Raw genomic sequence first — 21701 nt, forward strand, 5'->3', positions numbered from 1 at the left:
GGCGAGTGGCACCAGCCAGCGCTGCCTCACTGGGGAGGGGGAACACAGGGGGTTTGGGGTGAGAGTCGCCACCCAAGTCGCGCCAGCTGGGGTGCAGCTGCTCTGATTCCCCATTTGAGCAACAGGGCAAGCAGGCAGCAGCCACACCACTGCTCCCTCCATGCACGGGATGAGTTTGGCATGCGGGAGCCTCCAGCCACTGCCCTGTCCCGCAGACACCGTCGCAGCCCACGGAGTCTCCTGCTGGAAGAAATGCAACACCCCCAAGCTTTTCCGCTGCTCCTGGCCACCCCTCGGTCCCGCCGGCAGCACCTTCTACACCCTGAACTTCTGGTGAGTTGGGCAGCGCGGCGGGGAGAGGGAACCCAGGGGATGTGTCCCAAATCCCACCTTGTGCCCGCTCCCTCCCCAGCTTTGAGAAACAAAACCTGTGCCGCCACCTTAAGGTGGGCACGGCGACCAGCTATAGCCCCCCGCATCGTGAAGTGTACATCTTCGAGAACACCACGGCCTGGGTGGAGGCACGCTGGGGGGACCAGGTCCACAGGACCCCCAACCACACCCTTTACCTCGACAAGGCTGGTGAGTGCCCCCGGGACCTGGCTGGCAGCCAGCACCAGCACTAGGAACAGCCAGACCACCCAAAACCGCCTCATCTTTCCAGTCAAACTGGATCCACTTCCTAGTGGAATGTCCTTCTCCAAGACTGGTGGCCAGCTGAGGGTGCGGGTGCCACAGCCACAGTGCCACGGCATGGAGCAGCCGCCACAGCGGGAGGCTCGCTTCTGGAGGGTGGGAGACAGCAGCTGGACACAGGTAAAAGTGCTGTTTGCTGGAGCTGGCAGCAACTGACAGGACAGTCAGGAGCATCACGACAGCCCAGGGAGTGTGGGGGCCCAGTGATGTCACTGTCCCCCCCCCAAACCCAGCTGTGTCCCATCTGTTTCTCTGCGTTATCAACTCTGCCTTGTCCTCTGGCCATGGGATCCTGCTGCTGCCCATAACAGGATCAGGCCATGATTCTCAGGGATTACACAGACAAAACCCCAGATTATACTAATGACGACAACGGATCAAATCCGGATGCTTGTCCCCAGAAGAGCTCTCAGAGCTGGGGACCCCCCCACCCCTTTCAATTGCTGCCAGGAGGGTCCCAGCATTGAGGGGGCCCCCTGGCCACCATGTCCTTTCCATTCCTTTTGGTTCTCCCAGCCCCTAGGATATTTGGGGATCACAGGGCAGCACTGCTGTCCCAGTAAAATACTGGTTTTACTGGGTGGGTGCCTCCATCCCCGGTTGTCTCTGCAGGTGACATGTGAGACTGTGACGGTGACAGGTGAAGATGACTCAGGTTGGTTTATCGTGTGGGAGTGTTGGGGACAAGCATCTCCCAGGGGTGCTCCCATATCCTGGTGGGGTGCTCTGCCCTGCGCTCCCTGCCCAGCACCCCATGATGGCCAAAAGCTGGGGAAAAGAGGGGTCACCCCCACCTGACCCTGCCACCCCTCTCTAGTGACATGTGCCCTGGGGGTAAACGGCACCTTCGTGGTCCAGCTCCGGCACAAGCCTCACCACTGGAGCAGCTACTGGAGTGACTGGAGCAGCAACATCTCTGTTCCCGAGGGTGAGGAACAGGAGAGGAGCCTGGTGAGATCCCAACAGCTCTCAAAAACATTGATAGCTCAGTCAGGTTTGCTCCTCCTGCAGAAATCCTGGCAAGCCCAGTGCTGAGCCATCAACTGGGCAAACTGGGGAGAGATGGGCAGCGGGTGCTGAGGCTGAGCTGGCAGGTACAGTGGCGTCCCTGGGGGCCCTCCCGGGTGTCCGCCACCATTTCATGCCCCGAGTCACCCCCTTTTCCTCCCCAGCCAGTCCTCAAGGAGCAAAGGAATGTCACCTACAAGCTGGACGTCCGCATGTTGGCTTGTGGCTGTGCAGAGTCAGATGAGAAGGACACTGTGCTGGGCTGGGAGGTGACAGAGCACAACCTCACCCTCTCCGGGGCTGAATATGAAATCCTGCTGACCGCGGTCAACACCGCGGGGCCGGGGCCAGCGCAGCAGCTCCGTGTGCCGGCAGAGCAGCGCGCAGGTACCTGCCCCTCTAGGAATGCCGAGCTCCCCTGGCAGCCCTCAGGGCGTTGTTTTTTCCGGCTACCCTGAATATCCCCCGTTTCCTCCCAGATCTCAGCTTCAAGGAGATCAGCGTGGCCGGCAGCACCGTCACTGTGCAGTGGGAAGCTCCGGTCGCTGGCAGCGCCTTCTGCTTCGAGCAGCAGACACCGCCAGAGCCCCCGAAACAGGGCGTCTGCATCCGGCAGGAATTCCCTGCCAACAGCATCCACGTGGAGAGAGGCAGGGAGCGCCCCAAGCCCCCCGCTGTTCCCCCACCCGGGGTCAGAGGGTCTAACCAGCACCCCCGGTTCCTCCTCAGGATCGCTGGCAGTGCCGGGCTGTCACCGCCTCGCCGTGCACGGCTGGGACGAGAAGCGGGGCTGGGCCACCTTCGCCCTGTGGCACCACTACGCCAGCAACGGTGCGCGTGGGAGCTGTGCATCCGCACCTGGTTTCACTCCAGAAGGGGCGTTCCTGAAATAATCCCCCGGTTTTTTGCGCACAGACTCGCTGGCCGTGCCCATCAACATCAGCGCCGCAGACGCCGCCGTTGTCCTCCAGTGGAAACCGTCCCCACGAGCCGCCTGTCCCGGCGCGCTGGCCAAGTACCGCATCTGCCACGCGGCCGAGGGGGACAACGTGACCTGTGAGTGGGACACCCCGATCCCCGTGGGGCAGGAGGAGGGTGCTGCCCGCAGGCAGCTGCCGGCCTGCCCCACACTCGGTTTTGTTTGCCCAGACAGCGAAGTGGATGCCAAGGCATCAAACTACACCCTCCAAAACCTCCAGCCTGGCACAGCCCACAGGGTGGGTGTCTGGGAGGTGACAGAGGACAGCGAGGGGACCTGCAGAGCTTGGTGGCATTTCCAGACCAAGGCGCTGGGTAACGGCTGAGACCCCGCGCCCTCCCCACTCCCCATGGGGTGCTCTCTCCACTGTGTGCTCGCCCTCACCCCAAAACGTCTCCTGTGTCCCTGTTGGGGGCAGGAACGCCACCACCCAGCCATGTCCATCCTCAGGTCCCCAGGGAGCAGCGTGGAGAGGCAACCTGAAGTACCTGGGCATCTCACTTGGTCTCCCCGTCGCAGCTGGCATCTACTACCTGAGCAAAAGGTGGTGACAGAGCACCCTCGTCCCCAAAGCCGCTCAGGCCACCCCATCACTGCCCACCCCCTCACCAACCACTCCCTTCCCAGGGCTAGCCGCCTCCTCTTCCCACCCCTTCCCAAGCCCGTGGGCACCAAAGCCATCCAGTTCTCTGCCGGCGAGATGAGCCAGGTGAGGTGTAAGGTGCAGGAGGGGCCTGATCCCACAGCCCCAAACGCCCATGCGCAGCCCTGGCACGGGACGTTCCACCCCAAACCCACCCAACCCTTAGGGCCAGCCCCGGACAGGCCTCCTGGAGCTCTCGGAGAGGTTTAACCCAGCCGAGCTGCTGCTGGCGGAGCCGGATCCCAGCGAGGAGACGGCTGACACGGGCACACAGACTGCGGTGCCACACCCCGACGTGTCGCAGCCCGGCCCCGCGCTGGAAAAGCCGGCGGCAGCGGTGGTGTCCCCCCCGGGCTATGGGGGGGAGCTGCCCTTCGCCTACCGCAGGCAGGAGATGCTGAGCCTGGTGGGATCTCCACTCTCTGGCAGCGCCAGCTGCAGCGGGCACCAACCCGGAGAGGAGGAGGAGGAGGAGGAGGAGGAGGAGGAAGAGGAGGAGGAGGAGGAAGAGGAGAAGGAGGAGGAGGAAGAGGAGGGAAGGCAGGGGCTGCACCAGCCTCTGATCCCCATTGCCCTGCTCATCTCTGACAAACCCATCATCATCAGGGATGAGGAAAGATGGGATCCCTCGCCGGAGAAGTCGGTGCCGCAGCCATGACCAAGGCTGGAGCAGCGGGGATGGACGGCAGGAGGGGGACGGGGGTGTCCCATGGAATGCGGAGTGTCTGTGTGCCATGCTGAGTGCCCAGCCCGTGGCTTCACGGTCACACCGGCACTTTCAGGGGGGTTTCTGGTTTCCAGGGCACGGAAGGCGACCCCTCTGGGTGCAGCATTGCGCCGGGACAGGTTTTGGCCACGCAATTCCCAGCCTCAACCTTTCACCGGCGATAAAACCCGAGCGAAGGCGGCTGCAGAGTCTGGCCAGGACCGAGGGTATTTCCATGCCTGGATTGGGAAGAGAGGCAGAGCTTCATCCCAGCCGGCTGCTACCCCTGGAACAAATATCCTGGCGGGGACACAAAAAGCCCCAGCACCAAACACCTGCAAAAAAAAAAAAAAAAAAAAAAATTCAAAAAGAAAGAAAGGAAAAAAAAGAACAACCAGATTTTAAAAATAAACACAAACATTAAAAAAATTAAAACAACTGCACAAAGCAGCAGGGCTGAGATGGTTTTTCCTCGCCTGACCCGGGCAGATTACAGCAAGGATTTAGAGCCGAGGTTCAATCCACGGCGCTGTGGAGGACGCAGCCAGGCAGCCGGCCCGGGGGTGATCCATGAGGGCCCCCCCAGCCCCTTCCCGTGGGGCCACGCCGCCGCCTCGGGCCTTATCTGGGACAGAATTAGAGATGAAAAGCAATTTGTGGTTTTCTCTGCCTGGCGCGGCGGTGTTTATTTGCTGAGAGGGCAAAAAAGAATCTTAAAAACCAAAAAGCTGCGTGAGGTTAGCAACACGGGGAAATCCAGGTGCACAGCCGCGATGTCTCAGCCATTTACACTCGGCCTCCTCGCTGCTGCTCTTGGCTCCACTCGCGTTTTGCGAAGTATTTCGCTCAAACTGCGCTCGCAGCAGCGGCACCCGCGGGCGGAAACCGCGGCGATGCCGAGCGGAGACAGCGCTCCAGGGCGGCACCTTCACCCAGACCCCGGCCAGTGACGGCTGCGGTGGGATTTATGGCCATTCCCAGCGCTCCAGGGATGAGGTGGCTGCCGTGGTGTCGCTCCCAGACACCAGGCTGGGGGTCTCACCCAGCTGCGTTCGTGCAGGTCCCCCATCACCGGTGCCGTCCCGCCACCGTCCGGCACCGCGCGTCCAGCCCGGCTCAGCTGCTGGTGGAGCCACGAGGTGGCACCAGCCCCACGTCCCCACGGCGATTCCCAACCTCTTGGCAGAGCAAATCCATCGCTGCCTCCCTGCATGTGACAGGAGTGTGCGTCGGGAGTGTGTGTCAGGCCCCTGTGTCCGGCAGCTTTGCTCCTCCAGCCCCCCAAATCCCTGGGGATCGGCTGGAGGGGGAATATCTGGCATCCTGACACGCAGAAGCCCAGCGCAGCGATCAAACTTACGGAATTTGTTGGGTTTTGGGCGATGCCAGGCTCACTTCAGAGCACACCAGGCACACGTGGAGGAAGTATCTGGTTACGGGCGTGGAGGCACACTCGGGTTTCAGCCCCAGCCCCTGTTTACAGCTGGTTTTTGGGGTCAGAGCGATGAGGGAAAGCTCTGAGGGTCACAGCTCAGCACGGTTGGGTAGCAGCAGTAAACACATGGTCCGGCTCGGGGCCAGCGCTGATGCCAGTTAATCATTCCAGCCCATGGAATGAGTTCACAGCAGGACAGCCAGGCCTGGCCGCTGCATTAAAAACACCCTGGGCAGGCAGGGGACATGAGACCCCCCCCTCACTGCCCCCACGGGGTCACTCCCCAGGGATCCATCCCACCCATGGTGCCACTCACATCCCCCCTGACGCCTTCAGGGATGGCCTTGTCGCCACCGATGGCTCTGTCCCCACCAATGGCCCCGTGCATTTTTCCCCACACCTGTCCCAAGTTGGCCAGTGCTCTGCCAGGAACACTGCGCCATGTGAAGCCCATGGACATGCTGGGGAAAATTAATCAAGCCAGGCTTGCCAATTAGTGTGAGTGAGCAACTCAGGGCTTGCTAATTAGCTTAAATTTCACAGGACTGGTTCCCAAATGTGTCCCCAGGCGCCACGCTGAGCTTGGTGACCCAAGGACAGCCGCTAGGCCAGCTTTTGCAGCCAGGATGTGACCTTCCCTACTCCTCTGTCCCAGCACAGCACCCAGATGTGCCACAGGGCATTGGTTATGCCTGGCAAGAGCCACTGCCACCCACAGCCTGAGGGACAACTCATTACACCCAGCAGGGGACTCCTTCCAGGACAGCTCTGGGATAAGCAGCCAAAATCCCTCCCAGCAGGGAAGATAAAGGTCAGCCCAGTGCCATTATGATCCCAAAGTCACCCCATGGGGTCCCCTGTTCACACCCAGTGGTGCCAGCACTGCCCACACACCACCGGTGACAATACCATTTGCTGGCACAAGTGTGGAGCACCCCTGCCCTCAAGGGAAAAACCCCTACTCTCCCTATTCTCACAGGGTCCCAGTGCTGTGTCCCCAAAAGCAAATGGCACTGGGGATGTGCACATGGATTGACCTGGCTCCGCTTGCTCTTGTGGAGTGGAAAATCAGCACTGCATCCCAAGGAAGCAGGTGGGGCAGCCAGAAGGAGCTGCAGGGAGGTGCCGGCAGCCTGGGGATTTGCTCTTGGCTCCCTGATTTGACAGAATCATTAAGGTTGGAAAAGCTCTCTAAGATCATCGAGCCCAACCACTAATCCAGCACTGCCAAGCCCACCGCTAACCCATGTCCCCAAGTGCCACAGCCACACAGTGTTTGCATCCCTCCAGGGCTGGCGACTCCACCACTGCCCAGGGCAGCCTGTGCCAGTGCTTGACAACCATTTCCATGAAGAAATTTTTCCTGATATCCAACCTAAACCTCCCCTGGTGCGACTTGAAGCCATTTCTTCTTGATTTTGGGGATGTGAGCTCAGAGATAAAACATAAAATAGAGGCTATGGCCCCATCAGTATCAGCTCTTGGGGGGTCCGAGCCCCTGCAGAAGGAAAAGTCCATCCCTGCAGGTCCAGACTGATATTTTCACACCAGATTAAGGTGTTTTGCTCCCAGATTGAGAAGTCTAACCTGCTTCCCGGCCTCGGGGAAACAGCCCTGCAGAGCCACAGCCTGGCTTTAACACGGGCAGAGGAGAAGGTCACAACTCTGCAATCCCCTCCCTCATTCATCCATCCCTTTCCCAGCCCGTTCCCTCATCTGTACATCCCTCACCCAACCCTTTCCCCGCACCCAGCACCATTTCCTGCTCCCTAAACCCCATCCCAGAGAAGAGCTGATGCCAGCAGGAAGTTTGAGCCCAGCCCGACCACCAGCCGTGGCCAGGAGCAGGATTATTTGCTGGGCAAAAAGCCATTGCTGCCACCACCTCCTCAATGCCACCCGCTGCCAGGCAGATTGGGTGACTTAATCCCTAGGCAAACAAACTGATCCCTGGGATTTTTTTTTTATTATTATATTTTAAGCAGAATTCAAGGGCTGCAGACAGCTCATCTCATCCACCCCCCCAAGCACTGCAAAGCCCCCGTGGGCAGGATACCTGGTGATTCCTGTGGTAGGAAACCCCTGCAGCTGGGGAACTGGGGCTTTTCCTCCCTAAAAAAAGCTTCTGGCATTCTTCTCTCCCCCCCCCCCCCCAAAAAAAACCCCCAAGCATTGCTGGTACAGGCATCCCAGCGGGGAAGGGGCTGCAGGGCCCACAGATGGACAGATGGACACGTGGACAGAGAGCCGCCGGCCACAGCTGGGCTCAGCTTGTTTTGAAAGTCACGGGTGTTTCAGCGCCGGCGTTTTGCAACCATTCGGTGTCACAACAACAACAACAACTCGGTTCTGCTTCTCAAACAGGCCCCGAGGCCGCCCCGGCTCTTTCCTGCTCACGTCAGCTGCAACAGCCTCACCCGGGCCAGGGCTATTTCCAAACCCAGCCACGGAAAAGGACTTGAAGCAGCAGCGAAAGTGAATATTTCCTATTTTTTCCCTACCAGGAGGGGCTCGGAGCAGCCCTCGGGGTGGCACTGGATGCTCAGATCACTGCAAAACCCCGCCGGGGCGCTGCGAGCCCCAGCATGTCAGCCGGGAGAAATGGTTGAAAACCCATCTTCTCCCTGCCCGGAACGGCCGGGCCGTGGTAGGAGGCATTTTCCTCCCTGCAGTTTGAATGTTCTCGGATGGCTGCGCTCAGGGCCGGCAGCCCCAGGGGCAGCTCAGCCGCTGGCACGGCCGGAGCTTTCCAGGCTTTGGCAGCTGCAAAGCCACAGCTATTGAATTATGGGGTGGTTTGGGGTTTTTTTTTTGGTTTTTTGGTTTTTGTTTTTTTGGGGTTTTTTTTTGTTGTTGTTGTTTGTTTGGGGTTTTTTTTTCTTGCTTTGGTTTTTATTTCAACGGAAACTTTATAATAATAGCAAAAGAAATCATAAACTGAGGGTGTCGGGAGGCGGGCGGCCGCCTCCGTGCCTGGGTATCGGGTGATCAGGAAGGGGAGGACGCTGAGTCCTTATCGGCACACGCGTTCCCTGCCCCCTTGGCAGCGGAGCCGGCCGGAGGTTTTGCAGCATAAACATATTTTGCTCAAGCAGGCGGCCAGAGTTGAGCTAAGGACAACTTGATAACCAGAGAGCCCCCCAAAAATCGCCTTTTTGCAGCAGCCCCCCCATCTGTCTCATCCCAGAGCAAGCCGCCAGGCCGGCTTTGCAGCGATAAATACGGGCCAAGAACAACCCCCCTTCTCCCAGATCCGCTCCCAGGGTGTTTACCGGCTCTTTGCAGGCAGATTGACTCTCCCTCATTTTTTCACACGCCAAAACCGCCGGGAAAGCGGAGGGAACCGGCTCGAGCCCCTCCGGGACCGTCCGGCAGCGCCACCGCCGCCCTCCCCACCGGCACTGCCCGGCGCAGCCACCTCCAACCAGCCGGGACCCCCGGGCTATCGCTGCCTCCATCGCTGGGCCGGGATGCGGTGGCATTTACACAGCTGCTCAGCAGGAAAATCCCTCTCCCTGCTCCACATAACCCCTTGCATTTAAATATAACCGCGTTCAGGCTTGCTAATGAGGTTGGGAAATGGGGAGGGGGTTCATTGCAGGCTCCTGGTGATGTGTGGGCATCCCTGCGAGCTGGCTTGGACCAACCTCTCCCCAAACTGAGCTCGGTCTGGGGTTTTTTGTTGTTGTTGAAATCAGCTCAAATTTGCTGCTTCTTGCAGGGTGATAGGGGGGGGAAAAAAAGCAGCACAACCAGGTTTCTGAAGACTTTGCGGTTGGGGCGTGGGAGGAGGGATCAGAACCGTAGGGTTTGACAGGGCTGCCCCATCACTCCTGCCCTGGAGCAGGGCTGAGGTGACAGGGAGCAGTGAGGGTGACAGCCCCGCACTCCTCGCCTCTCAGCTGGGTCCCCAGTGACCCCCAGAGCGGCTCACCAGTGACTGCGGTGCCACTCGCTCCTCCCTGAGCCGAATGCCACACCAACAAGGTTTTGTCTGCGGGGCTCAGGGCGTGCGATGTCACCGTGCCACATCCCCCTGGACGTGGTGGGGACCGCACACCCACCCGGGGCTGGACGGGGACTTCTCTGCGATCTGTGAAGCGGCGCCTGGGAGTGACGGCAAACCCGGCCGGGGCGTGGAGCGGCGCTGGGAGCAAAGTCCCATCGCGCCACATCCCCGGCACAGGGCACGGCCGTGTCACCCGCAGAGTCCAGCCCGTCCCCGCGCGTGGCGTGGGAGCCGTGCCCCGTCCCCGGCTGTCCCCAAGCTCCCTGTTTGTGTGCCAACACATCACGTGCGGCCGCTGGATGATCCGGGAGGGGAGGATTTTTATTTTTTTATAGTGTTGTTGTTTTTTTTTGAACAAAGCCAAAATATTTGCGTCCCCACGGGGACGGCTCCGGGTCACTGGGCATGGAACGCCTTACTGGGGTCCCGGTGGGAGAGGGGACACCCGGCTCCATGGGGAGGGTCCGGTGCCGGCGGCTCCATCCCTGGCGCGGTCCCCAATGTTTATACATAGACATGTTTGTGCGCGGCACCGGCCCCTTCCTCGCTCCCAAACAACTGGAGAAAAGTCAAAAAGTCATAAAAATTTTCCATTGCCCGAGGAAGGCAGGGAGCGAGGAGTAACTGTGCAAGGGGCCAGGCAGCGCCAACAGCGAGGGACCCCAAATGAGGGGTCAGACCCAAAAAAAACAAGGGGTTGGGTTTGATATAGCAAATAAAGGTAGTGGTTTGCTGAAAAGACAACACCGGCAGCACCGGCCACCATCGGGGTTTGTGGGGTGTCCCGGTGATGTCACCATGTTGCTGGCACGATGCTTACAGGGGACTGGACATGTGGCACGTACAACACGGCCATCCGGCTGCTCCAGACCCCGGGTTTTGGCATTAAAAAAATCTGGTTTGGAATAAAGAAACCTGCGGTTTCTCTGCAGTTTTCCCCCGCACCCGGAGGGGCTCGCTGCCCGCACCAGGCAGGAGAAAAGCTGCGATTCCTGTCGAGCCGGCGGGGAAAGCCCCGGCGCAGGGATGCGGGGACTTTGCCTGCGGTTTCCGTGGGCGGGAGCAGCTCCGGCAAACAGGCGGCTGAGTCAGCGGGCGGAGGGCGGCCGCGATGCCGCCCCGGCATGTCGGGGTGCACGGCTGCTTCCCGGAGCCCTGGCACAGCTCTGACGCATGAACGGGAACCTCAGAGTCCCAGATGCCAAAGATGCTGCCAGGGCCAAGCCATGCCGCCCTCAGCCCTGGTGCTTCTGCAGGGCCGGAGGTTGGAGCAAACCCAAAGCAAGGCCTGGTGTTGCTGGGGACTGTAAGTGTCCCCGCGGTGCTCAGGGACCCTGTAACCTGGGGCTGGGCAGGTTGCCGTGTCCCTAAGCCCCCATCAGCACCGACTGCTGCTCTGCAGGGTGCGAGCGCTGCGAGTCCAGCACCCCACCGGCACAAAGATGCTGAATTTGGGCAGTGCCTGAACCCCGACCCCAGCGCACAGACAGAGCGGGGCATCCCCCTTCGGCCAAAATCCAGATTTATCATCACCAACCGTGCCAACAGAGCAGCCCCTGGCGGGTGCCCCTCGGCAGGTTCTGGGGTGAGCTGCACCCCGCAGGGCTCAGCCCAGCTGGGATGGGGGAAGGCAGTGCTTGTTTTGGGAGCTGGACGGGCGCCCGGGCCGGAGGCAGCAGCGGCGCAGCTAATCCCGGCCCTCGCAGGGCTGCGCCAGCCCCGGCACATTCTGTCCCTGCCAGCGCCGGGACGGCCACAAGGTTCGCGTGTCACCCTCCCCGTGGCACGGCCGCGCTGGCCCCCGCCACTGACCCCCCGGCCACAGGACAACAGCCTCAGCTGAAGGCTGTGGCCACCGTGATGGCACCGAGCATCATCCGGGGATGGGGAGAGCCCCCCAAAATGCTGCAGAAAGGGGCCGCAGGAGCGGGGTGTCTCAGCGCCCTGCAGAGCCCTGAGCTGCAGTGGGGAGGGAGTTCCCAGCACGCCTGCGACCGGGGCAGAGGGGTCCCACAACTTCGGGACTGAAAGGCAAAAATGACAGGACAGAGGAGCAGAGCAGGGGGTGGGGGTGGGTTTCCGTGCCCCTCGCAAGGAGCAGATTCTGCCGAGCGGTCTGGGCAGCATTTTCCAGCGCACGGAGCCAAGAGCTATAAATAATCCCGGCACTGTAATTGCATCACGCGCCTCCTGCCCGGGGTCGGGTCTCGGTGCTGCCGCGGCATCGCCGCGCAGGGCACGGGGCCGTTCCGGCTCAGCGGACCCCCAGGGAGCCCCAAACCCCCCGTGCCCGGGGAAACAGCCCGGGCTGTTCAATCAGGACTTTGGAGCCGGGGCAGATAAACAACAGAAGGTTGGAGGGAGCACCGGCAGCGCTGCCAGCAGTTGTGAAAGCACTGCCTGCAAGGGTCTGCACCGTGCCCCGGCTCCAAATGTCCAGACGAGGTATTTTTAGCCCCTCCAGGATTCAGGAGTGCAGCCCTTTCCTGGCAGGAGCCCCAGCCTGGCCATGCCCCCCCCCCGCCCTCTCCACCTCTCTGCGCTACTGCCCGACTGTACAAGAAAAACCTGGAGGTGTCTACAAGAGTCCCTGCTGGAGTGATCGCTCCCTCATGGGCACCGGGAGCGCTGCCCACCGGCGTTGGGTTCCCCGGCCCGGCATGGCCTGTCCCCGTCGCTGGGTGACGTGGTTTCCCAGAAAGACACGGGGTGCCGGGCACTCACCTCCCCCTCCGGCCCGGGGAGTAAACACCCCCTTGTGCAGCCGGGGCAGATGATCCGGGGCTGACCAGCAGCCCCCGGCCATCCCTGCTGCTCAGCACAGAATAGCTCCCTTGTGCCAGGCTGGAGCTGGCTGGGATCAGCCTGGTCACAGGGGTGCAGCGCTGTGCTTCCTGTCCCCTTTGATGTCACCAAAAAATCTCCAAGGGGCCACGCAGCACCGGCCCCCGCTGCTGCTGCCAGCGGCAGATCCAGACACGATCCCCCCAAACAAATTCCCTGTGAGGCCGGTTAATCCTCCCCGAGGAAAAATTAATCAGAGCACCGGGGATGCCAAATAAAAACCAGATTTGAATAAAGGTTGCAGGAGCACCAGGTTCTCGCAGGCAAACACAGGGGCAAGTTGTCTCCCATGGCCCAGGGCAGGAGCATGTGCTCTGATGCAGCTGTGGGGCTGAGCAGCTCAGCAAACAAAAAAAATAAATAAGGGGGGGGGAATCACATTCCAGTGACAATATTTATAAGCAGCACAGTCTGTGGAAGAGAAAATTAAAGCCCTGATTCAAGCTCTGCCTCGCATGCACCAAGATTTACCACACCCAACAGAGATGTGGAGCACAGAAATGCTGTGAAAAACCAAATTCCAGCCCCAGGAAGCAGGTGAAGGAGCCTCCCCTGCTCTTCCCACACAGCAGCAGTTCCCAGCCAGCACAGTATGGGGCTGATTCCAACCCTCCTTGGGACTGGCTGAGCCAGCTCAGGAGTGTCCCAGCTCCCAGCTGGACCTGCTGGGTCCCTGCCAGGCTTCCAGGATGGAGGAGAATGTGTCTCTCCTCCCAGAGCCTGGACACAAATGGGAAGCAAGTGTGGAAAAATACAACAGGTTTGCTTGCAGCCCTGCATGCCAGGTAAGGGGAAAGTGCCAGAAGTGCACAGATGTGGAGGAGCTGGAGGCTCAAGGGACAATCCTGCTGGGGAGCCGGGCTGGCCAAGTGACCCAGTTAATCCCAGTGCAGGACTGGGCCCAGGGCAGTGAACAGAGGGCAGGGAAGACTCCCACATCCCAGCAGCCAGAGTACGGCTCCAGACAACGGGAAGCAGGAAGAAGAACAGAAAACGATCCAGGCAACAGTTTGGTTTAAAGAATTTATTTCAGACAAAAAATTCCCCGCCAAAAAGTCGTACAAAAAGAGTAGAGACAAAGAGTGGTCATTACAAAAGTGTTCACAGATAGAAAAGACTCATCTGAGCAACCCCAGCACAGAGCCCAAGGTATGCTGGCTTTGGTTGTGCACGGCCAGGGATTCTCAGTGAGGGAATGCAAAGGTCCCCGGCACCCAAACCCTGCTCAGGTCCCCCTGCAGCGAGTGGGGTCAGCCCCTGGCACACTCTTTGGCTCCTCACAACGTCCAGCTCACCATTCCCACACTGGCTCCCACCCCAGTGAGCACAGGTTGCTGCTGTGTCCTCACCCCACCAGGGCCCCCGAGCCCTCCATGGGCGCAGCATCAAGGACTCCCAGCCCTGAAGGATTCATCCCAACTCCACATCTCCCATCAGCACCTGTGGCTGCCACCAGCCTTGGACTGGGCTTCCCTCTCTCTTCCTTGGCCACCAGCCACAGCTCCAACCCTCTGTGCTGGTACCAGTTTGGGGGCTGGTTTGCTGGTTGTGCAAGGTCGCTGCTGACACTCAGGAACCAGCTTTCCTGTTCCTGGTAAATGGCACCAAAACACTGCCACAGACCATAAATTCATTCCCCAAGTCCTTGTCTCAGTCCTTGGAGGCCTTCAGAGTTTGGTTAAGTGGCTCAAACCATTCCCCCCGCAGGCACCCACAGGCTTGTGGCAAAGATTATCAGCAGTGGCTGAGGCCTCTGCTTCATCCAGCCAGAAAAGGACCTTTCACTGCCTTGGGGACCCTACAGTCCTGGTGAGCCACAGGCAAAGGGCTGCACCTGCATTGCCCTCGGGCCCAACCCTGAGCACCGTCCAAACATTCTCCAGTAATCCTGAGAAATGCCTTCAAGCTCCCGTTTTCCACACCAGGAGCTGACAGAAATTTTCGGAGCGCGGCACTGCAGGCAAGGGAAGAGCAATCTCGGCTTGTATTCCCTGTTCTAATCCCAAAATCCCAGGTCAGTTATGAACCCTCTGTGTCCTACCCAGCCATACACAGAGCTGCTCCACACCACCAGCCCCTTGTGTTCTCCTACCCTGCCCGGGGCCACGGCACCGCGCTGGCTCTGGGCCCGTGGGACAATCACGACAGGAGTGGCCGAGGGCGACGAGCCGAGTCAGGGTCTCACATCCCCGTTTCCAGACCAAAGTGCTGTGAGGGTGCAAGCTGCCATCCCAAGGGATTGTCACTCTGTCACACGCAGCTGGTGTGCTTCTCTCAGCAGGTCATGCAGCGTGGGCGGATGCTGTCCGACGCGGGGTTTGGATCCACCTGCACAGCCAAGTTCAGAGTCAAAAACCTCCACAGTGGCAGACCCCAACCATCTCCACCAGCCTCCCAGCCCAGAGGGATTAATCACCTCTGAATACAGCGGAGGTGGTCGGAAGCGGAATTCCTGGATGTAGGCGAAGAAGGGACCCTCCAGGATGTCCCCAAGCTCACTGCGGCACGGAGGAGCCAGGCTCTGCTCGGCCTCTGGGCTGGACACGACTGCTGAGTACTCAGGGGGGGCTGAAGAGAAAGCAGAACCATCAGGGAATAGGAAACACCCTCTATAAATGGGGGGCACACACATAAAAGGGCTTCAAACCCATTATTTCCCAAACCCTTCCAGTTCCCTTAGGAAGGAACCCAGGAGATTCAGCACCACAACCAAAAAATTAAATTAAAACAAAGCAAAACTGGCCCAGTCGAGAACTTTGAACGTCCTGAGCAGGGGGTTTATCCCAGGGAGAAGGAGATGCTCACCCTCCAGCTGCTCCGGGATGGTGCTGAGCCAGTCCAGGTTGACGCTGTACTGGCTGCTGACACTGGAGGTGCGGCTCCCAAAGGGATGCAGCGGGATGGTCCCGATGACAAGAGGCAGTTCAAGGAGCAGCTTGGATGTCCCAGGAATATCCACACAAACCTGCAGAGACAGAGAGCAGCAGGGAAGCTCAGCTGGTGGTGTTTTCCCAGTCTGAGCTGGGCAGGAGGAAATTCCTGCAGAGCTCGCTCACCTTCAGGGAGTATTCCACCTGGATGATGCGGCACTGGAGGATGGACGGCCCCACGGGCGGGATCTTCAGCGCCCGCCCGTGCCACACCTCCCGCTTCCCAGCCGGAATGGGGTCCCCAGTGATGCTGGTCACCACTGACTTCTTCTGCTTCTTGGTGCCACGGGCGATGAAGGTCTGGGTCTGGATTATGGCTGCCTTGGGCACCACGGCACGGCTCGTGCAATTGTCGATCTCAGCAAAGATGGGGATGACCTCACCTGCCAGAACAGACACACATGTTGGAGGAGGGGAGGCAGGGCCCAGTCCTGCCTCGAGGGATTGCTGCACAGGCCCACCGAGGGCTGGCCACGCTGTCTGACAGGGCAGGCACACGGGTTCATCCAGGAGGAGCGTCCCAAGGATGCTGCCCATATCAGGTGCACACACTAAAGTTCTCCGATTTCACGCCAGCTCACAGTCACCCAAACCCCCTCCTCTGGGCTCTGCCCCAGGGCCCACCGAGGTTCAAGGACCCCAGCACCTGGTCTCACCTGGGGTGTAGCCTTTTCGGTCAATCTTGGCAGTCACAGAGACCTGGCCACGGCTGCAGTACCAGGCACGAGCAAGTTTCTCCTTAGCACCTGCCTGGGGAGCCTGGAGAAAGGGAAATATTTAAGCTGTTTAGTAACTAAGGATGAAACTCAAAGCAATCGCCTCCCTGGCACCAAGAACCTGCCGGGGAGCATCAGCAACTTCTCAGGTATCTGATGCAAGAAGCTGTTGCAATGCATTAAAGTTTCCAAAAAAAAGAGGCGCAGCTGACCTCTGCCCAGCCCAGGTAATGCTGGAGGGCACAAGTTACATGGGGGAAAATACTCCTTCTGGAAACCAGGCCTGCATTGTAATCCTGAAGGGGAGGCAGACACCTTCCCCATGGGCTTCCTGGGTAAGTTTTGGATGTCGGAGCCCCGGGGTGGAGCAGGGGGAGCTCACCAGCAGTGCAGGGGTGTTTATGTCGATGGGTTCAATCACAGTGAACTCCTTCTTTGCTTTCTTCACTGTCGACCAGGGTCTGTGCAGCTTGGCCTTCACCCAGTAGCGCACACTGCCGTGCTTCCCCTCGAAGGAGGTGGCCAGGGTCCTAGGCATGAGCAACAAACAATTTTAGAAGGGTTTTGCTAAAAAAAACCCCATTTTCATTATGTCCTCTTCCCCCCAAAAATGCCAACTTACTCGGGGAGCTGGAAGGTGAAAGGGAACTCATGCCTTCCTGCCTGCAGGACGGTGGCTTCACCATTGTCTGTGAGCAAAACAGATTGAGGAGGATTAGCTCCCTCCTGCAGCCTTCCCACGAGAGTCACAGAGATGTGCAGCACCCAGCAAGGAGCAGCACGAGGGCACAGCAATGTTTCTGCCAGGGCTGAGCTGCAGCAGCTGTGACACAGGAGCTGGGCACTGTCTGCATTCCATGTGTCTGCAGACACGCACACGACCCAGGGGCACCTCCTTGGAGAGCCGGGCAGCTTCCCCAGGTGGGCTCTGCTCCACAGCTTTGGTGCGAGAGCCCAAGATGCCCAGCTGGAGGGAGAGTGGCCAGCCAAGCCCCCGTGCCCCTCGAGACTTTGCACCCCAGGGTTGGTGGGGACCTCTGGGGATCATTTAGGCCAGTCCCTTCCCCCTGTTCAAAACAAGCTCCTGAACCTCCAGTTTTCCAACACTGCTTCCCTACCACAAATAGCTCTGAGAAAAGGGGGAGTCTTGCAGGAAGCCGTCCCTAACCGAGGTGCCCCGCACAGCAGGAGAGTCCAGCTGGGCACCCCAAGATTTCGGGGTGCACCCAGAACGTGAGGTGTCTGCAGGGACCTACACAGCCCGTCCCCAGAGCGCTCAGACCCGAAGGCACCCCAGGCACCCAGATTTCAGCTTGTTGGCGTGTCATGCACTCAGCAGCCAAGCTGTCCCTGGCACTCAGATTTCTGCAGTTTCGGGGTGCCACGCATCCAGCATCGGCGGTTGCTTCAGGCACCCAGATTTCAGCCGGCTGGGGTGTCTGGAGCACCCAACAGGCGGGGTGTCCAGGCTGCCCCATACCCCCGTTGTTTCAGCCCCCCGGTGCCCCCACGCTCCCGCTGTCGCCGCCGACCGCGGGGTACCGCACCCAGGCGGTGCCCCTTGGGCCGGGGATGCCGTACCTGGGGGTGCCATCAGCGTGTCGCGGTGGCTCAGAAACTCCACCTGGTCGCTGTAGCTCTGCGTGTAGGCGGTGCTGGAGCCGGCGCTGCGGGACTCGGTCCAGTGGACGCGGGCAGCGCCCATCGCCCGCAGCCGCAGCGCCCCGAGCCGCGCCGCCGCCGCCAGCTCCAGCACCACGCGGCCCGACACCGCCTGCCCGGGGCTGAAAGCGGCCGGGCCATCCCGCTCCGCGCCCTCCAGCACGATCGAGAAGCGTTTGAGACGGTCGAAAATCATGGCGCGGCTCAGCCCCAACCGGCGCGATGCGGCTCAACCCGGCCCGGCGCGGCTCGACCCCGCTTTAAGCGCCCGGCGCGGCCGGGGGCGGCCCCGGCGGGGCGGGACGGGCCGGGACGGGGCGGCCCCGCCGGGCCCTGCAAAACAAGGCAGGGAGCATGTGCAGATCGGCCCCTCCGCACGGACCCCGGGGGGGTTGGAGTGTGGGGTGCCGCGTTCAGCCCCAGTGGGACTCCTCAGAGCCTTCCCGGTGCCGCACCGGGACATCGCCGCGGGAACGTGTGCTGGGCACGGGGCTGAGCGCTGCCAGTGCTCGGGTGGTGACCCCCTGTCTGCTGCCGGGTGGCTCAGTGCCCCCCAAGACTCCCTGCAGCTCTCGTCCTTGACCCCCAAGCCTTCTCTAGCTTCTGTCCTTGCCCCACAAATTTCCCCTCCAGCTCCATCCTTGCCCCCCAAATTTCCCCTCCAGCTCCATCCTTGCCCCCCAAAACTCCCTTCCAGCTCCTATTCTTGACCCTCAAAACTCCCTTCCAGCTCCTATTCTTGACCCTCAAAAATCCCCTTCCAGCTTCCATTCCTTGCCCCTCAAAAATCCCCTTCCAGCTCCCATCCTTGCCCCTCAAACTTCCCCTCCAGCTCCTAACCTTGCCCCCCAAAATCCCCATCCTTGACCCCCAAGCCCTCCTCTAACTTCCATCCTTGACCCCCAAATTTCCCCTCCAGCTCCACCCTTGTGTCCCAAAACTCCCTCCACCTCCCATCCTTGCCCTTCAAGCCCGCTCTCCAGCTTTATCCTTGCCCCCCAAAATCCCTATCCTTGCCCCCCAAAATCCCCATTCTTGCCCCTCAAGCTCCCCCTGCAGCTCCAATCCTGACACCCCACCCCATCTTTGTCCAGAATCCCCATTCCCAGGGTCACGGCCATTGGCTGTGGCCAGGGGGGATTCCTCACTTGGAGTTGCGGCCTCTCTCATTCCAGTGCCCGCAGGCCAGAGCCAGGGGCCACGCCACACATTGACCCACATCCTTCCTTTCCCAAGAGCCGTTCCCAGGGCTCGGAACAGGCCACAACTGGATCTGGGCTCCTGACACAGCACGGCCCGGCCAATTGGCAATGCGGTGATGTCTGGGACATCACTTCACTTAGTTCTAAGAAATCAAGAACTGGCTGGAGTTCAGCTTGTGCAACGACAGGGTGAGCAATCCTCTTCCCTGTGCCTGTTAACCAGGCGAGCGCCAGTTTTCCGCCAGCTCCTGTTGGGATCGGTGTCCAAAACCCAGTGATAAATTTCACCTGCATGGCCAGGAATAGCACAGGGGCTCACTCCGTCGGCAGCATCCATGATTGCCGGTGCTCAGCTGGGGTGAAAGCGTGGAAACTGGGAACTGCTGATTCCCAGGGTGGACATCACCATTAGCAGTGCCCCAAGATGTTGTAAAAGGGAGGAGAAAGGAATCTGTGCCCCCCCCAAGGATTAATGCAGCCTTAGAAACTTCCACTTTAGTGATGGTTGTCACGTTTGCGGAGCACCAGAGCCCTGCACCCCCAGCACGGGCGGGGGATAAGACAGAACAGGCATTAAAAATGTTACTCAGCATTTGGCTGCTGAAGTTTTGGGGATTTTTGAGTTGCTCCCAGCCATGCCGGGCAGGACCTGCTGTGCTGAACTCAGTTGATGGCAGCCACTTAAAAAATGAGCTGGGCTGAAGCCTGGCACTGCTTTAGTTGTTTCCAAGGCTGGACTGGAATTGTCTGTCTCCCTCCCCAGGGGAAGGGGACTGTGGTTTGTTTTATGTGCACCGCCATTTGCTGCAACGGGCAAACATGAATCATAGCAAACACTACAGAGGGAGAGGGAAAGGAGGAAGGAAGGCACGTCACAGCACGAGTTAACTGGTGACACTGGCTCTGGGAAGGCGCCTGGTGTCCCTGCAGTGACATTAGAGGTGGGGAGGCTCGTGAGAGGGGCTGGAGCCTTGGCTGGGCCCCCCTCTTTGCTTGGCATCCTTCTCCTCCTCCTCCCGCCTCTCGCACACACCCCTGGGCCGTGACTCAGCCCTCGCCCACGGGATGCGGCTCCCTTCGAGCCTCCCTCCCGTGGCAGCGCACGCGATGCCCTCGGCTGTCCCTCGCTGCCTCCAAGTGTGGAGGGAGGGCAGCCCCTCTCCGACCCCTCTGGGACCCCAGCGCCCAGAGAGGGTCTCTCCTCTCTCCTGGGATCTCCAGGTGCAGGGGCTGTGGGAGCACAGCCAAGGGTTTTCCATTCAGGAATGGTCCTGGGTGCCCAAGCAAAGCCCCGGCCAGGCCGAGCATAGCACACAGGGCACAATCTCCAACTCTTCAGCCCCATCTAGAGTCTGGCCAGGCTGGAACTGCTCCCAGCAGGAGCTGACACCCTGTCCGGCTCACGGGGAGGCTGCTCCTTCCCTGACCCGCTGCTGGGACCTGGTGGCTTCTCCCCACCGACCCTGGAGTCACACGAGGGGCCCTGGAACGCCAGAGAGAAGGGAATGCAGTAGGTAAATAGGTAAAGCAGCAGCCCAGTATGGGGATGAGATGGGACAACACAGAGCCTGGCACAAGCTTGTGCTCCCAGACTGAGGAACCAGCTCCACCCCTGCTGGATTTGGGACTGTTGTGTATGGACAAGGATTAAGGGGCTGACTGAGGGCCACCCTGCAATGGAAGGAGAGCCCGGATGCTATAACTCTCCTGGACGTCTCCATGAAAATAAAATGGCTTCTGGATGTTTGCCTCTTCACCAGGGCAGAACTTACACCTTTGGGAAGTGCTGCAGGTTCCTTGGACAAAAAACATCACTGCACATCAATTATTTATGTTTCCTAGGGCACCCTCCCGTCACCTCACGCAGAAGAGTCCAGGGCTCTCCTTGTGCTGCCTTTGCCCATGAACCCCCTGTCTTTTCCTCTCCTCCTGCTCCCTCTTCTCAGATGATTACACAACACACGTTTCAAGGCCCTGCCTGAACATCCTTTTTGCACACTTTTTTCTTGTCTTTCAGCGCAGCACCCCAGTGCCAGCACTCACCACCCTGCCAGGAAACTGCAGATAAACTCAGCTGAGGGGAGAGCAGAAGGGAGGGCGCTTATCTGTGCCTGGCTTCCCTCCTCTGCACTGCCTTGTTACCATGACAAAACCTGCATTTTTTAAACACCACGCAGACACAGCTGATCTCATGGAGAAGCAACAAGAAAGGAGCAGTCACAGGGACTGTCGGATGGTGGCATGTTTCTCACCAGCTGACATCAGGAAGGCCCTCACGCTGCTGTTGGGGACAGAACAGGGGACAGTGGGATCCAAAGGAAGTTATTTCTGCCGTTCACTGCCTTAAAACTCCCTGGTGATCACACGTGTCCCACTCACAAGGCAGAAAAGGAATCTGTGTACGGACAGAGACAATAAAATCCCATCCCCCCTGTTCTGGTGAGGCTCTCTGCCCCCCAGGCAGCCCAGCTCAGCACTCCCTGCGCAGTAAGTGAGGGCCAGGAACCATCAGCTCCGAGCTACAGGTGTGCAGGGTGCCAGAGAGGCCGAGCAGCTCGTGCAGTTCCTGCAGCCCTTGGCCAAGTGCCCTTCCCCAGATGCCTCCAGGGGCTCCAATTGCACACAATCCCAACAGCAGAATCCAAACATGCTGGCAGCAGCTTGTGCCTTCCCTACAGACATTCCCTGCAGGGATAATGGGGGATAAAACTCACCCTGTCACCTCAGGGCTAATGGGACACAGACCAAGTACTGCACAACCAAGTGCTCAGGACCTGCGCTGCTTCACTCCAGGGCAAGGGCTTAATTGTAATTTGGACACTTTGTAGAGGTGCAGCTGCCAAGGGGACATCCTTAGGCACAGCACGGAAG

At 59.8% G+C, this 21701-nt stretch overlaps 2 protein-coding genes across 2 annotated transcripts; one reads left to right on the top strand and one right to left on the bottom strand.

Annotated features, from left to right (window-relative positions):
• Window positions 1-252: 252 nt before the first annotated feature.
• On the top strand, window positions 253-3984 carry IL12RB1 (interleukin 12 receptor subunit beta 1; the record flags this gene model as incomplete). The annotated part of the gene is given in 14 exon segments (XM_082297686.1): window positions 253-355; window positions 358-582; window positions 665-816; window positions 1309-1351; window positions 1514-1624; window positions 1708-1790; window positions 1869-2091; window positions 2184-2354; window positions 2434-2535; window positions 2620-2760; window positions 2854-2997; window positions 3134-3230; window positions 3311-3392; window positions 3493-3984. Coding segments are annotated over 14 exon segments (2169 nt in total).
• Window positions 3985-13329: 9345 nt separating this feature from the next.
• On the bottom strand, window positions 13330-17857 carry ARRDC2 (arrestin domain containing 2). The gene is made up of 8 exons (XM_082298074.1): window positions 17548-17857; window positions 16589-16655; window positions 16349-16496; window positions 15907-16009; window positions 15377-15633; window positions 15126-15285; window positions 14737-14888; window positions 13330-14648 (listed from the first exon to the last, which is right to left on the bottom strand). Exons 1-8 carry the CDS (start codon window positions 17822-17824, stop codon window positions 14595-14597), a joined length of 1218 nt encoding a protein of 405 aa, XP_082154200.1. The 5' UTR covers window positions 17825-17857; the 3' UTR covers window positions 13330-14594.
• Between the last annotated feature and the right edge of the window lie 3844 nt (window positions 17858-21701).

Source organism: Coloeus monedula (genome assembly GCF_965178545.1).
Source record: "Coloeus monedula genome assembly, chromosome: 27".
In the NCBI taxonomy this organism is placed as follows: Eukaryota; Metazoa; Chordata; class Aves; order Passeriformes; family Corvidae; genus Coloeus; species Coloeus monedula.